At 57.7% G+C, this 15,044-nt stretch overlaps 2 protein-coding genes across 2 annotated transcripts; both read right to left on the bottom strand.

Annotated features, from left to right (window-relative positions):
* Positions 1–4,736: 4,736 nt before the first annotated feature.
* Positions 4,737–7,798, bottom strand: C2H19orf53 (chromosome 2 C19orf53 homolog). Its single transcript, XM_005336234.5, has 3 exons — positions 7,642–7,798; positions 7,509–7,564; positions 4,737–5,815 (listed from the first exon to the last, which is right to left on the bottom strand). Exons 1-3 carry the CDS (start codon positions 7,736–7,738, stop codon positions 5,675–5,677), a joined length of 294 nt encoding a protein of 97 aa, XP_005336291.1. The 5' UTR covers positions 7,739–7,798; the 3' UTR covers positions 4,737–5,674.
* A 1,652-nt stretch (positions 7,799–9,450) lies between these two features.
* On the bottom strand, positions 9,451–14,495 carry Mri1 (methylthioribose-1-phosphate isomerase 1). The gene is made up of 6 exons (XM_005336236.5): positions 14,288–14,495; positions 13,951–14,189; positions 13,017–13,192; positions 11,847–12,023; positions 11,539–11,763; positions 9,451–9,678 (listed from the first exon to the last, which is right to left on the bottom strand). The coding sequence occupies exons 1-6, from the start codon at positions 14,417–14,419 to the stop codon at positions 9,551–9,553; spliced, it is 1,077 nt and encodes a 358-aa protein (XP_005336293.2). The 5' UTR covers positions 14,420–14,495; the 3' UTR covers positions 9,451–9,550.
* Between the last annotated feature and the right edge of the window lie 549 nt (positions 14,496–15,044).

Here is a 15,044-nt window from a genome sequence, read left to right as displayed (position 1 = left end):
CGTTAGTTAAAATACTGGTTAAATGTTGAGGTGGTGGCTAAACGTCACACATTGTTAGGTCTAGCCCCCTGTTGAGTTTCACGTGGTGTCAGGACGTTCAACCTGGCTGCACTGTTCCTACTGGACTTCGCCAGGGCCCGCGAGGGTCGACCACAGAGGCGGCCACCCGTGCGGTGCTGTCCCTGTTGAGATGGGTGATGGAGTTTGGGTTTCCAAAGGCACTGGCCAGTGGGGAGCGTCACCATCTCCCAGACGAGGAAACTGAGGCTTGGCGGGCCTGAGGTCACCCATCAGGAAGGGCGAGCCAGGCGGAAGCCAGGTGGGGCTGTGTGGAGTCGGAGGTTGCAGGAGCCGGGGTGCGGGTGCGGGTGCGGGTGTGTGCTGGGAGGGAACCCAGGGCCTGGCACGGGTGAGCCCCGCCCCCGACCTGGGGCCACGTGGGAGGGAGTAAGGAGTGGGAGGCAGGGGACCTGGCAGATCCCCTCCAAACAATCTAGGCCTGGCTTCCAGCACCCACAGGCTGTGTGACAGCCAGCCCGTCCTTGCCCTCCAGGGGACATAGTGGTGTCCTGAGGGCACCCTAGGCCAGCGGGTTGGTCCCAAGAGAACAGAAGGGTGTCATGGGCTCAGGGTGCTCTGTCCTCTGATCGCGGCACCCCGTGTCACATGCCAGAAGTCTGGGACACAGAAAGACACAGGACTCTGAAACGCGGTCTGTATTCACATGGGCAGCACAGCCCCGTGGGGGCCAGCCCATCTCAAAGGCTCACTGCCACCTGTGCTGGACAGGGAAGGGGGCAGGGAGCTGACAGAATGACTTGCCCTGGGCCCACAGCAGGAGAGGGAAGCGCCTGAGCAGAGTTTGGGAAACAGGAACACTGGGCTCTCATCCCCTGATTCTATGGGTGAGGGAAAAGATGCTCAGAAACGGCTGGGAAACTGCCCAAGGCCACACAGTAATCCTGGGAGAATGTGGGATGTCCAAAGGCCCCTGGGAGGTAGGGAGTCTGAAGGATGGAGTCTCTAGGCTTATTTCAAGTCTGCCTCCTTCCAGGCAGAGCTTCAGGGGAGGAGAGTGGGGGACTGGTGAGGCGTGGGTCCCAGACACTCGCCCCCTCGGTCTCCGGGCAGCCGGCGAGCTCTGGCTTCGGGAAATGGAAGCCACATTCATCCCTGCCGCAGTGTGAGCTCACTGTCTAGGCATGTGCAGCTCCTGACCCCAAAACCACGTGTCCTCTCCCGACCTGACCCACAGGATGGAAATGGGGCTTCCCGGAGGCTCGGACGAGGGAGGGGACCTGGACCTCTGGCTCAGGACATGCCACCCCGCTTCTCTGGGAGTCCAGCCCCTTGCACCCCGAAGCCCTGCTGACGCAGCAGGAAACCAGCCCGGTCAGTCACTTGCTTCCTGGTGGAGATGGCTGGCTGGCAAGCAAGAGCTGCCTGCGTCCCTTCCTTCCTCTCCAAACACAAGTTCACGTGCGAGAATCAGGGCCTGGCCAGGAAACGGCATTCCAGACCCCGGGGAGGTGCAGGAAGAGGACTGAGTGAGAAAAACTGGGTCTGAAAACTCACATTTAATGACAGCCCTGGCGTCTCCTCGCCCATCCTCCAGCACCCAAGGGCTGTACCCAGTTACATCCAGGAGTCCCAAGTCCTTCAGGCTCCTGAGTCCACACAAGGCCAGGGTGTTGGGCTCTCCATTTAACAGATGGGACAACTGAGGCTCAGAAAGCTAGACACTTGCTAAAGGTCACACAGCTCAGTGGCGAAAATACGGTGTAGAACTCGAGGAGTGGGGTTTTGGAGTCTGGGGTCCGGTGCTAAAGGGGGGCTTGTGGGCAGGTGGAAGTCCTGGTGGGGGGAGGTCCAGGGAAAGGATGGGAAAATGAGGCTGGGGCCAGGGGCAGGCGAAGGGGGACAAACAGGTGGGTCCACATTCCAGACTCCCTAACTGTGGCTCCCGAAAGCTCTTTTGCCCCCGAGGTCCTTCCTCCTCCAAGGGGCTGGCGGCGGAGACACAAAAGGAGCCAATTTTCAGGGCTCTGTGGCCCGCCCGCGCGCCAGCCCGTGGGCGGCCCTGGCCTCCAGCCTAGGCGCCTCCTGGTGGCGGAGGCAGGTGCCAGATGGCACCGGGGCCCAGCCTGTCGTGGCTCTTTCCTCTTCAGACAGGAAGGTGGAAAGATAGTTCTCAAAAGGCGGTGACTCTCAAAGGCATGGGGAGATGCGAACGTGTTAGGTGTTAATTTAACTCCCGCGGAGCCGGCAGACGCCCCAGCGCTTCAAAGGGCCGGAGCCGGAGGCGCGGCGTTCGCGGGTCCAGGGTGTGAAGCGCAGGCGCCCAGGCCACCGGCTCCCCGTGGGTCGGAGGTGGCCCTGCAGCGTCCCAGGCCCCGAAGTCTGGAGCCCAGTGGGTTAGAAGGACGACGTGTGGCTCCGCGGCTCCAGCCGGGAGTCCCGGAGGGGTTCACACGGCCAGTGGCGCGGTACCCGCGACGGCTGTGCAGAGGGCGCGCCCGTGGACCCGTCCTCCTGGAAGCCGGGCTGTCCTCGCAGAAAGGAGGGCTGCGCCCGCCCCAGCACACCTGTGCCCGGGGCTCCGGGCACCGCAGCCAACAGCCACCACCAAGACCGCAGGAGCCCGAGACAGGGGACCTGCGTGCTCTGTGTGCGGCCCCGGGTGCCACCCCAGCACACGCAGCCAGAACAGACCGAAGCAGAAACTCAGAAAGGCCCCTACCAGGGCAGGGGACAGGGCAGGCTGCTCCAGGGACATCTGGGAAGGGCAGTCAGGGGCTGAAATTCCAGATGCAAAGGCCGGGGGCCAAGGCAGGGAGGAGGGTGGTCTCCAGGGCACACAGGCTGGGGTGGGGCTCGGGTCCTGTTCTCACTAGAGTCAGTTCTGAGCTCTGCCCAGGGCAGAGACGGGCACAGAACGAATGCTGAGTGCTCCAAGAGCCCGCCGCCAAGGGCAGATGTCACTCGCTGCTGAGCTGGGCACAGGTGAGGGCCCTGGTCCCCTGCGGGAGGCTCAGCGGCCCACGCCAGCCCCCCGCCCCTGGCCCGTGCCCGGCTGTCCTCCAGCCGCCTCCTGCCGCACAAGCAGAAGGTGGGAGACGGGAAACTCCAGCTGGGGCCTCCCCGTCTGAGTGGGCGCTGCTGCCACAACTTCATTTCTTTCTTCTTTTCTTTTTACATTTTTTTAGCTGTAGCTGGACGTGATTCCTTTATTTTATTTATTTGCATAAGGTGCTGAGGACCGAACCCCGTGCCCCACACGTGCCAGGCGGGGGCTCTTCTGCTGAGCTCCAGCCCCAGCCCAAACTTCACTTCTTGAAGAGGTGGAGTCGGGCTGGGGCTGGGCTGGGGCTGGGGCATACATGGGAGGCGCTGGGTTTGCTCCTCAGCACCATATAAATATAAAGGCATTGTGTCCACCTACAGCTAAACAAATATTTAAAAATATGTTGAGCCAGGATTTTTTCGTTTGTGAAAATCTTCTTCCCCCCACTTTTTTGATGTAAAATTCACATACACTTCTTTTTTGATACCAAGGATTGATTGAACCCAGGGACACTGAACCACTGAGCCACAGCCACAGCCACAGCCCGCTCCCCTTTAAAAAACTGTGGAGACAAGGTCTCACTGAATTGCTTCCTGCCTCACTGAGTGGCTGAGGCTGGCTTCGAACTCGCCATCCTCCTGCCTCAGCCGCCGGAGCCCTTGGGATCACAGGCGTGTGCCACTATGCCTGGCAAAACTCGTCACCTCAATGTGCACAATGACCTCTACCGGGACCCAGAACATTTCCATCCCCTAAAAGGAGACCCTGCCCCCACTAGCAGTCACTCCCTGTCCCCCGATGTTTCTGTCCCTGTAGACTTTTCTGGTCTGGAAGTTTCCTACCAACAGAACCACACTCTGCGGCCTCTCTTGTCTGGCCTCTCACTGGTCACTGTGCCGTGGTCTGCAGCAGCACTTCGTCCTTCTTCAAAGCAAAACAATACTCCACTGTGTGGCCAGACCCCCTCTGCTCCTCCACACCTTTGGGCTGTTGTAAATAATCCTACTAGAATCACCTATGAACAGGTATTTGCGTGAACACCTGTTTTCTCTTTTCAAGTCTCTGCCTGGGGTGGATTGGGGACATCACACCCAGTGCTGCGCCACTAGTGAGCACCCCTCACTATTTTTGAAGCTTCATTTCAGCCCAAGACCAGGGGGCCTCACTGCTTTGGGCCTGTGGTGAGGGTGCCAGATGGCAGTGGGAGGGGACACAGGGGACATGTGTAAGAGCAACTGCTCACAAAGACAGGAAGCTAGGGTCCCACAGGCTCCTGAAGGCATGTCTCTCCAGTGACCCAAGGACCTCCCAGCATGCTCTACTTTTTTCTAAATATCTGTATTTTTTTTTTAATCTGAAGAGACTTTTAATATGCTTTAAGACTTTTTTTTTTTTTTGAGAGAGTGAGAGGAGAGAGAATTTTTAACATTTATTTTTCAGTTCTCGGCGGACACAACATCTTTGTTGGTATGTGGTGCTGAGGATTGAACCCGGGCCGCACGCATGCCAGGTGAGCTCGCTACTGCTTGAGCCACATCCCCAGCCCCTAAATACCTGTATTTTATGTGGTGCTGAGGATCAAACCCAGGGCTTCGCAATGTGCTAGGCGAGCGCTCTCCCACTGAGCCACGACCCCAGCCCCTACTTTTTTAAAAAACCAATTTAATCTTAGTTGATGAACACAACACATTTTATTTATTTGGATGTAGGCCTCACAGGTGCTGGGCAAGTGCTGGACTACTGAGCCCCAGCCCGTCTCTACTCTTTAAGGTTCACAGCACCTCCCAATAGCAATACCCTGGGGACCACCTAAACACGTGGATTTTTGGGAGCCACTATCCATATGCTTAAGTCCTTAGGGACATCTACTGGTGACGGCAACTCCTTGGAGGGAGGCATGAGGCGGTCAGGAAAGGATGGGCCATGGGGGCCCAGCCATCTGTGTCCACAGGCCCCATTCCCCAAAGACCACAGTTCAGTGTCACCCAGACCACAGCCACAGGAGAAAAGGGCAGTGACCAGGCCAGTGCCCTGCGGACACAGGCAGTCTAGTCCAGCAGACCTGAGTACCAATGCAGGTGGAGGGGCCCCAGGATGGACAGGGAGACTGTGGTCTGCCAGCTGCAGGTTCCAGCTGGAACGTCAAGGCCATGACCAACCTGGACGTCCTGCCAGTTGCGGTGACCTTAATGCCTGCCCACAGGCAATGCTTTATGGGGGCAGGGCTGAGGAATGGCTGGGCAGACAGAGGAAGTGACCAGAGTCACCTAGGGTCTCAGTAAGCACAAGAGCCCTCCCAGCTCCATGTGCAGAGCACCATCATCTGGGACGAGCAGGACAGGACAGGTCTTCAGTGGAGCCCGGTGGGCACCACCCGCTGGCAGGAGGGCTGACAGGAGGTAGGCCGAGCCAGGTTTATTATTGTTCTGGGGTAGAGCAGTGGAGACGGGGCCCTGGCACGGGACAGAGGCAGCTGAGCACACCCCTTTCTTGGTGCCCTGGGAGGTCCACCTGCATGCTATGGTGCCCCCTCAAGTCGGTGTCACCCGGAGCTGGGGAGAGGATCCTCTGCCTACGGTGCCGCCTGTGGGGTGCAGTGGGGCTGGGGCCTCAGGAGGGTTTCCCGGAGGTGGCAGAGGCCCCCTTCTTCTTGGCTGGGGCCCGCAGCAGTGCCAGCCTCTTGGGCAGACTGGAGCTCGCTTTCATCACCACGTCGTGTTCGATCTTCTTCCGAATCCCAACCTCCAGGTCCTGAGGAGGCAACCAGAGAATCCCGAGGTGGGGAAGCCGGGCTGCCACTCTCCTGCCCAGAGCCCTCAGAGCTGGGTCGGCAGGTCTCCCCTCACCTGGCGCCGGCCTGGGAGTCTGGACCTAAGTCTCACCCACCCACTTCGGGGCCTAAATGCTCAACTTTCTCATGTCTGTACCTCTGTTCATGTCCACTTTATAGATGGGGAAACTGAGGCTATGTAGCAAGGAGGTCCTTGCCCGGGATCCCCAAGCCACATGGGTGCCCAAAGCCTCTGACCTCAGATGACCCTCCTATCCCATGTCATCTCTGCTTTGCTGAAGGTGACTGAGGCTCTGAATGGGGACGTGAACCAGTCTGGCTGAATCACCACCCTCAAACTGCACCTTCCCTACCTACATAAGTTCCAACACCATGATCACCACCACCAGGGTGGCTGACCGCATGCTCAGGTACAGGGGACAGGAGACAGGAGAGTGAACAAGGAAAAATCCCTGCCCACGTGGAGCCAATATTCAATGCAAACGTGTGGAAGAAATTAGTCTCGTGACATGGTGCATTAGACTTTTAAATGCTACTAAGCGCTGCTGTGCAGAATCAGAGATGATGGGGAGGTGACGCTGCCGTCAGGGAAGGTGTCACTAAAGCCACCTGCAGAAGGGAAGGGAGCCATGCAGATTCCCAGGGAAAGAGTCCAGGCAGGGAAAGCAGCCAGAGTGAAGTTCCAAAGTGGACAAGGAGTCACTAAGGGATGAGTAAGGGACTCTCCAGAGGGAGGAGAGATGGGCAGGGCCCTTCTGGCTGAGGTGAGGACCTGGGCTTTTCCTGAGAAGGGGGTTCTGGGCAGAGCAGGGACAGGCTCCCTAGGGCTGCTGTGGTGGCTGTGGGGAAAGGGTGGAAGCCAGGAGACCTGGCAGGGGGTGACCACGAAGTCCAGTTGGGAGGTGACATGGATGGGAAGTGGGTGGATCCCAGACCAATTCTAAAGGGATGGAGAGAAGCGGGAATTCAAGGATGTCGTGAGGTAAGACTCCAGGACCATGGGTGGGGAGGAGGGGGACGGGAAAGATGCATCAGGAGCTCTTTTGGACACTCGGAGTCTGGGATGTACTTGAGACTCCTACCCACCCCCCACAGAGATACGCAGACCACTGCTACCCAGGTTTTCTCTTCCCACTGGGGCTGGTCAAGGAACCCAGGGCTTCTTAAATGCTAGGCAAGCACTCTGCCACCGAGCCTTTCTCTAAGGTACTATGACTAGCCTTCATCCTCCTCTCTCAGCCTCCACAATAGCGAGGATTAAAGGGGCCAGCCACTGTGCTTGGGTTGGGGGTTAGGTACCCAGTTTTTAAAGAATCACACTCTGGGGAGACTAAATGGTTTGCTCAAGATGACGGGACTAGTGAGTGTGGGCTACAATTCAAATCCACGTCTGCTGCCGACAAAACACACCTGAATCTCCCCCCAACTTCTGCCTCAGCTCAACCCTACCCACCTACACAGGACGGCTACACGTCAAGACTAGCACAAAAGCCTGGGCGTGGTGGCGCAGGCCTGGGGTCCGATCGGCTCGGGTGGTTGGGAGGCTGAGGTAGGAACGCTGCAAGTTCAAAGCCAGCCTCAGCAACTTGGTGAGGCCCCTGTCTCAAAAACGAAAACGGGCTCCACCCGCCGCCGCTCGCTGGCCCCGCTCACCTTCTTGAGCTTCCGCTGCTGCACGATGCGCGCCTTCTTGGGGGCGATAACGCGACCTGGGAAAGACGCGGCGGCATGAGGCCGGAGGGCCCTGAGCCCAGCTCTCCCCGCCCTTCCCGGCCCCACTTCTCACCTCCTTTCCGCGGCCCGCGGTTCCGCTCCGAGGCCGCCGCTGCAGTTTTACTCTTCGCCGGCTTCTGCGCCTGAAACTTGCGCTGCCCCTGCGCCATGATCGGGCACCGCCGGAAGGGGCGAGGCCTCGGCCAGCCGTAACCGGAAGGAGCTCGGCACCTGGGATACGGCGGGGCCAGAGGGCGCGAGGGCTCACGGGATACAGCGTGGCTCCCCAGGAGCTGTCAATCACACCACTCGCGAACAGTTCCCAGTGTGTAAGGCCAACATCACGGGCGCGTGTGTGCTTCCTAAAAGGCGCATCATTTTATGCTCTTTATACATAGAAGCCCGGATTAGGGTGAGGCCAGGCTGGAAAATGTAAGGGGTGACAAAAGCTTCAGTGATCATGGTATATGCTGGGGACAGGACCCAGGGATTCTTGCAGGCTAAGCACAAGCTCTGAGTCACACCCCAGCCCCCCAAGAATACTTTCAATGTTTTAAACCATCTTAAACCAGGCGCATGGTACCCGCCAGTAATCCCACCCACTTGGAAGCCTGAGGTAGGAAGATTCCATCTGGGCAATTTAGGGAGAGCTTGACTGAAAGGGGAAAAAAAAAAAAAAAGGCTGGTTGGATTCTGCTCAATCCCCAGTAAGGTCGGGGCTGGGGATGTGGTTATGCTAGAACACTTGCCTGCTGTGTGTGAGGGTTCAATCCCAGCACCCTATTCCCCCAAAAAACAAAAACAAAAACAAATAAAATTCACCACATTCAACTATAGCGTGTAGAATGGCTGCCTAATTTTGTAAATCAAGTTTTATTGGAACCATAGCTGGTATCAGGCATGAGGAGAGTAAACTCAAATGGCAAATATAAGGTTAAATTCTTTATTTAAAATCTTGGAACCATGGAATTATTTTTACATTCTTTTTTTTTTTTTTGTTACTGGGAATTGAACCCAGGGCACTCAACCACTGAGCAACATCTCTAGCCCTTTTTCATATTTTATTTAGATACAGGGTCTCGCTGAGTTGCTTAGTGCCTCACTAAATTGCTGAGGCTGGCTTTCAACTCTCGATCCTCCTGCCTCAGCCTCCCAAGATGCTGGGCTTATGGTGTGTGGCCCTGTGTCCAGTTGCCTAATTCTTTTAAAAGAAAAAAATACTGCATTAGGTGGGGCGTGGTGGTACACGCCTGTAGTCCCAGTGGCTTGGGGGACTACGAGGATCACGAGTTCATAGCCAACCTCAGCCACTTGAGTGAGGTACTAAGCAACTCAGTGCGACCCTGTCTCTAAAAAAAAAAAAAAACGGGCTGGGGATGTGGCTCAGAGTTCAATCCCCTGGTACCTATCTGTCCCCCCCCCAAAAAAAAAGAAAAAATAAAAATAAAAAAATTGTATTAAAATATTATTTCTCTTAATTACTAAGGTTTTGGGGAGTCGCTTTAAAATTTGCACTTGAGGTGTTACCCTACTTACTTAAGGGAGGTACTAGTATCAGCCCCATCTTATAATTTAGGAAAGGCACAGAGAGGTGAAGCGACTTGCCCAAGATAACACAGTGGAGAAAGAGATAGAGCTGGGATTTGAAATTGGGTAGCTTAGTTGCAGCTCCTGGGGTTCTTTTTAAAAATATTTTTTAGTTGTCAATGGACCGTTATTTTATTTATTTATATGCGGTGCCGAGAATCGAACCCAGTGCCTTGCACATGCTAGGCAGGTGCTCTACCACTGAGCCACCACCCCAGCCTGCTGCAGGGTTCTGAAGAGCCGAGCAAGGCCCTGTCCGCTCTCCCTGCTCTAGAGAGCACCGGGGGAAGGTCAGTTTTGGGTAGGCCACTCGATCAATTTATTATAAAACCTGAGAGACATGGGCAAGGTAGAAGGCTGAGGTGGTTCCATCCGGTCCGTGTGGGGTCCCTCCGCTAGGAGACCGTGGTGCTCAGGGCCGTCCGGAGCTCAGCCGGGGCGAAGACACCCAGCTCGGTGACGATGCCGCCCGTGATGAGGTCATGGGGGGTAACGTCAAAGGCAGGGTTCCAAACCTCAATTCCTGCAGGGAGAGACGGAGGTGTGGAGGAAGGATGTGGTGCTGCGGACATTCCCAGGCTCTTGTCACCTGTGTCCATCAAGGTGATTCTTGAGAATCTGAGAGTCCTCGCCCCTGAAGTGCAGGAAGGCTGGGGCAGTGCACCCGTGACAAGGGCAGACCCCTCCATTCTCGGACCGTCCAGCCCGGGGGCGGGGGGGGGGGGGGGGGCAGCTTCACGGCCTCACGCGCCTCCGCCACCGCTGGCCATGGCGGGGCTTCATCAGGAACCTCAGACCCGCAGGGTGCGGCGCAGCCCGTCAAGCCAGGGTGGGAAAGAACCTCAGGACCCAGCCCTGTTCTGAAGTGGCGCCCCTTTCTCCACTGAAAAGTCTTAACTGGGCCTCTCCAGAAATCTTCACCATGGCTGACTTTAGGACTGGAGCAAAAGAGTCTCTGTGAAAGAGCCCAGTGGAGATAAACTCCCTATTTTCGTGTCGCCCTGTTTACTCGGCCACTGGCCGGGAAGATGCCAGCACTCCAGGTGTGGACACCCCTTACTAGTTTTTCACAAACGCATCCAGTATAGTAGTTTGTAGAAATGTGCAAACAAGGCCTCTGGCCCTGAGCTGGGCTTCACAGAGGTGTCTACATTTTTAAGATAAGTCACAATTGGGCTCCATGGTAACAGCTGGCAGGGGGAGGGAAGAAAGGGGAGAAGAAGCTCTCCCTTCTCAGGTGTCGTCCTTGAAGGGTTAACTTGCCTAGAACAGAGACAGAAAAAGCTGCTTTTCTGGGAACTTCTGCAGACTGTGAACTCTGAGCCCCTCCCCTTACATGCTGGGTACAAAACTCTGAAACTCCCTGAACTCGGGGTTCAGGGGATTGATTGATGACAGCAAAAGCTGTGCCCTCTGAACCTGGCTGCAGCCAAATACAATTGTTTCCTGCCGTCTTCGACGCCTGCCTCGTTTGCCCTCCTCGAGGTCTTTTTCTTTCTTTCCTTTTCTCTAGCACTTGGGCTGGAACCTAAGTGCTCTACCACTCAGCTACTCCCAGGCCAATGGAAAAACAAACAACAACAACAACAACAACAAACTGGGGCTTGGGTGTAGGTGGAGCACCTGCCTGGCATGCACAAGGCCCTGGGTTCCATCCCGGCACCAAACAGAAAAAGAAAAAATCATTTTCTATTTGTAATCATCACTGTAACTGCTGATATTTCTTGAGCTAATATTTAAAGGGACCGGCACGCTTCTAAAGGGCATGTGGATTCATTTACTGAAGGTCCCTGAGTTTACGAAGAGGTTCTTTTCTCTTCTCTACTAGGGACTGAACTCTGGGGCACTGGACCACTGAGCCACGCCCCAGCCCTATGTTATTTAGAGACAGGGTCTCACTGAGTTGCTTAGCACCTCCTCATTGCTGAATCTGGCTTTGAACTAGAGATCCTCCTGCCTCAGCCTCCTGAGCCGCTGGGGTGACAGGCGTGCTCCACCGAGCCTGGCTTCTATGAAGAGGTTTTAATGGTAGCTTATCTTTTTTTTTTTTTTTTCCTTTGCAGCCCTGGGATGGAACCCAGGGCCTCCCACATGCTGGGCTGGGGCCCTACCACAGCCACACCTCAGCCTGGCTCAGTTTCCTCCGAGACAGCTGGCGGGGCTATTCTTGTTTCTTGCTCAAGTGAGGAGGTCACGCGAGGATACAGGACACCACGTTACTCACTGCAAACTCTCACCTGAACTCAGAGTGCCCTGCTGTAAGGAATGGCTTGACGGAGCTGCCTGTGCCCCCCCCCCCCCAGCAGGCTGCCCATGCCCTACACGCCACCCACCCCCAGAAGTGCTCAGGTGCCAGCGTCTCCTGTCTGAGCCCCCGGCTTACCGGGTGCTGCGATCCTGACCCCGTTGACGTCGGTCAGCTCCTGGCCGGGCCGCTCCTCAATGAGGATCTCCTGGCCCGTCTGCAGGCGGAGGTCGCACGAGGAGCTGGGCGCGGCCACGTAGAAGGGGATGCCGTGGTGCTTGGCGGCAATGGCCAGCTGGTAGGTGCCCACTTTGTTGGCTGTGTCACCGTTGGCGACCACGCGGTCGGCTCCCACGACAACGGCTGGGAGAGAGAGGCTGGGGGTCACATGACCTGGTCCTGGCTGCCCCGAGCCCTGCCCACCTGCCCGCACGCAGCTCGCTGACCTGACACTCCCCGGTGCGCCATGGCGGCGGCCGCCATGCTGTCGGTGATGAGGGTGGCGGGGATGTGCTCATAAACCAGCTCAAAGGCCGTCAGCCGGGCTCCCTGGTTGTAGGGCCGCGTCTCTGTGCAGAAGGTGCGCTCCAGGCGGCCCAGGTTGTGCAGGGAGCGAATCACACCTGTGGGGGCAGCAGAAGGACAGGGTTGCCCAGTGGTGAGGGACACAGGCGCCTAGGCTGGGAGGGGATCCCCAAAACCTCACCAAGCGCAGTCCTGTCCCTGCTAACACCTATTTGTCCTTCCCGCAGTCAGCCCCTCCCACTTCCCTGGGGCCTCCCTAGGGCAGAGACCTTGATTGCTTTGTTCCCTGTGGACTCCAGTGCCCAGCACACAGCAGGTGCTTAATGCATGCTGGTTGCAGCAGGGCACTGGAGTGCCATGGTGGTGCACGCCCACAGTGCCAGCTGCTTGGGAGGCTGAGGAAGGAGACTGCAAGTTCAGGACAAGCCTGGGCACTTAGCAGACCCTGCCTCAAAATAACCAGGGCTGGGGACGTGGTGCTGCGGGAGGGTGCGTATCCGGCATGTCTGAGGTCCACTCAACAGCTGGTTGAGTGGATGAGTCAAAGGCAGGAGTCTTTTATGAGACCCGAGTTCCAGGACTAAAGGAGGGGCCCAGAGAGCCAGGAAGCTTCCCGGATCCGGAGCGTCAAGGGGACCTGCTGCCTTGACACTGCCCACCCCTCCTGGTCACAGCCACCCCAATCTCACCTGCAGGGAGGCTGTTCCCTTCTCCTGTCCTTTTGGAGTCCACATCCTACCCACTCTCCAGGCATAAGCCTCAGTCCAGGCCCATTAAGTGACCGGGCCTGGAAGAGCAGGTGACCCTATCAGGAATCTTGAGATACAAGGAGAATTTTGATCCTCTTGGCTCTTTTTCTTGTGATCTGAGCCCTGGGAGTCCCCCGTGCCCACTCCCAGAGGATGAAGATAAATGAGAGCAAAGCTAAGGACAGGGCAGGTGGCTCCTTATGTCATTGGTTGAGCCCTGGGTCGAGCTATACCTGATGCCAACCACCTACATTCACTGTTTTTGGTGGATAAAGTGGTTTGAGTTTCTTTTCCATCCAAAAAAAACAAAGGCCCTCTCCTGTCCCTGAAGACACCACTCACCTAGGGCCGTGCCGTAGCCAGCAGTGGCCAGTGCACCAGTGTTGCAGTGGGTCAGCACGGTCACCTTGCCCCCGCCAGGGGCTGCCCGCTCCAGGATGTGGTGGGCTCCCAGGTCCCCGATGCTCCGGTTGTCTCTGAGGTCTTTCTCCAGCATGTCCTCGGCGCAGCGGATGACTCTGGGCCGACAAGGAGGGTTAGCGCCAGCTGCCAGGTCCAGGCTGGTCCTGCCTCTGCCCAGGGCTGTTGTGTGGGGCCTACTGCTCAGGCCTCTTGCTCTTGTGAGGCTGGACGTTCTGCCACCGGCACAAACCCGTTATGCTCACAGTGTGTGCTCACTATTTCTGGTGTGCCAATGCTAGGGAGGGGGCAAAGGAGTAAACAAGATGAAAATCTGTCCCTGTGGAGCTGACACTGGGGTTGGGGGGCAGGATGAGCAGATAAAATGAAGGAGGAGGCAGCAGAATTCCCAACAGAGAGCAGGGGCCAGCTGTATTATGAAGAGCGGTCGGGGAAGGCAGAGACCTGCAACCCCAAGCTCTGGGGTTAGGTGGCTTGTAGCAAGTGCATGTGCCAAGGCCCTGAGGCAGGAGTGAGCCTGGCATAGGCAAGGAACACTGAGGAGAAAGGTGTGGTTGGAGCCACCGGGAAGAGGAAGAAAGGAAGAAGGCAGGGAAGAGATGAAGACCGGAAACAAAGTTCCTCAAAAGCAAAAATCAAGGGAACCAGGAGAGCCACATGGGCACAGGTGAGCTGGGCATGGGAGGGGTGGGGTTTGCATAGTTGAGGTCAAGAGCTCTAGGGCCCAGATCCGTGGCGTCACCTGTGGGACCCGACAAGGGACGTAAGAATGCCGTGCCTCTATTTCCCCATCTGTAAAATGCGTACACAAAGCCAACAGCGTCTGTTGCTGGGGTGACCGCGCAGGGCTCCCTACCTCTCCCGGACCGCCTCCTCGGTGGCGCCCTCTTGCTCCGCCTCCTGAGTTGCGGCGTCCGCCAGGTCGCGAGCAGCGCGGGCCATGTTGACAGCAGTGGGCCGGGCGGTCACGAGGAAGCTCAGCCTGTCGCGCACGAAGTCCACCAGAGGGGCAAGACCCGGCCCCCCGGCGCCCGTCTGGAGCTCCACGGCGAGGCTGAGGCAGCCCACCAGGGCGATGGCCGGGGCGCCCCGCACCTGTGGCACAGGGCGGCAGGGGCTGCAGTGGCTGCAGAGGCGCCTACTGAGATTTTAACTCCCCCGCCCCCAGCCTCACCGTCCCCGCGCGGCCCCACCTTCATGGCGCGGATGGCCTCCCAGGCCTGCGTCACCGAGCCCACCGCCTCATAGCGGCTCTGCTGGGGCAGCAGCAGCTGGTCGAGGATCTGCAGCGAGCCCCGCGAGTAGCGGATGGCCTCCAGCGGCATGGCTCCACCGCCACTGTCACCACCGCTGCAGCCACCGCGCACGCGGGGCGGGACCTCCCGGAAGATTGCACATGCGCATTCCAGCCCTACCCGAGGGACTCCCAGACCCGAGTCCATGTGGCAGAAGCCACCCCAGCCCCTCGCCAGTTACCCGGCCCCTTGGAACCCCAAAACGCAGCGTCTGCGGAGCGCCTGGCCCTGGCCTCTGACCGCACAGCGCAGTGGCCTCTGAGGTTTCTGGGTTTCAGGAGAAGGAGGCCCGAGTGCTGAAGTCCCCTGGGTTCTGCAGGCAGGGCCCCCTGGGCCTGACCCTTTAACTGGCAAGGCACCCCCGACAGGGCCAGCATGTGGCGTCCAGCTGACAGGAGCTGGAGTCATCATCCCAGAATCCTAGGGTGTAGGCCGAGGCCACTACCTGGGGGACTCCAGGACTAGGGACTCCAAGGAACCGGCAGGCTCTTCAACGCTGCCCTAAGCCCTGTCCATCCCAGTGGAACAGTGTCCACTTGATGCTTGAAGCACAGCCCTTGCTGCTCTCCCGCGGCTACTGAGATTTTAACGGGACACCTTTCTCCTCCGTCCTAATCTCAGGGGAAGCAGGGCTACCCTTCTTCCCATCCCGGCC

Source organism: Ictidomys tridecemlineatus, chromosome 2 (genome assembly GCF_052094955.1).
Source record: "Ictidomys tridecemlineatus isolate mIctTri1 chromosome 2, mIctTri1.hap1, whole genome shotgun sequence".
Lineage (NCBI taxonomy): Eukaryota > Metazoa > Chordata > Mammalia > Rodentia > Sciuridae > Ictidomys > Ictidomys tridecemlineatus.
The sequence above is the reverse complement of the archived record's forward strand: the minus strand, read 5'-3'. Positions and strand labels throughout refer to the sequence as shown.

What these genes read in the sequence shown, in the direction of transcription:
- C2H19orf53 (XM_005336234.5), bottom strand. Translation starts at nt 7,738, where the DNA reads ATGGCGCAGGGGCAGCGCAAGTTTCAGGCGCAGAAGCCGGCGAAGAGT. An exon ending in CCGCGGGCCGCGGAAAGGAG is followed by an intron (nt 7,565 to 7,641) that starts GTGAGAAGTGGG and finishes CGTCTTTCCCAG; the next exon opens with GTCGCGTTATCGCCCCCAAG. An exon ending in AGCAGCGGAAGCTCAAGAAG is followed by an intron (nt 5,816 to 7,508) that starts GTGAGCGGGGCC and finishes TTGCCTCCTCAG; the next exon opens with GACCTGGAGGTTGGGATTCG.
- Mri1 (XM_005336236.5), bottom strand. Translation starts at nt 14,419, where the DNA reads ATGCCGCTGGAGGCCATCCGCTACTCGCGGGGCTCGCTGCAGATCCTC. An exon ending in TGGCTACGGCACGGCCCTAG is followed by an intron (nt 12,024 to 13,016) that starts GTGAGTGGTGTC and finishes CTGCCCCCACAG; the next exon opens with GTGTGATTCGCTCCCTGCAC. An exon ending in GGCGCACCGGGGAGTGTCAG is followed by an intron (nt 11,764 to 11,846) that starts GTCAGCGAGCTG and finishes TCTCTCTCCCAG; the next exon opens with CCGTTGTCGTGGGAGCCGAC.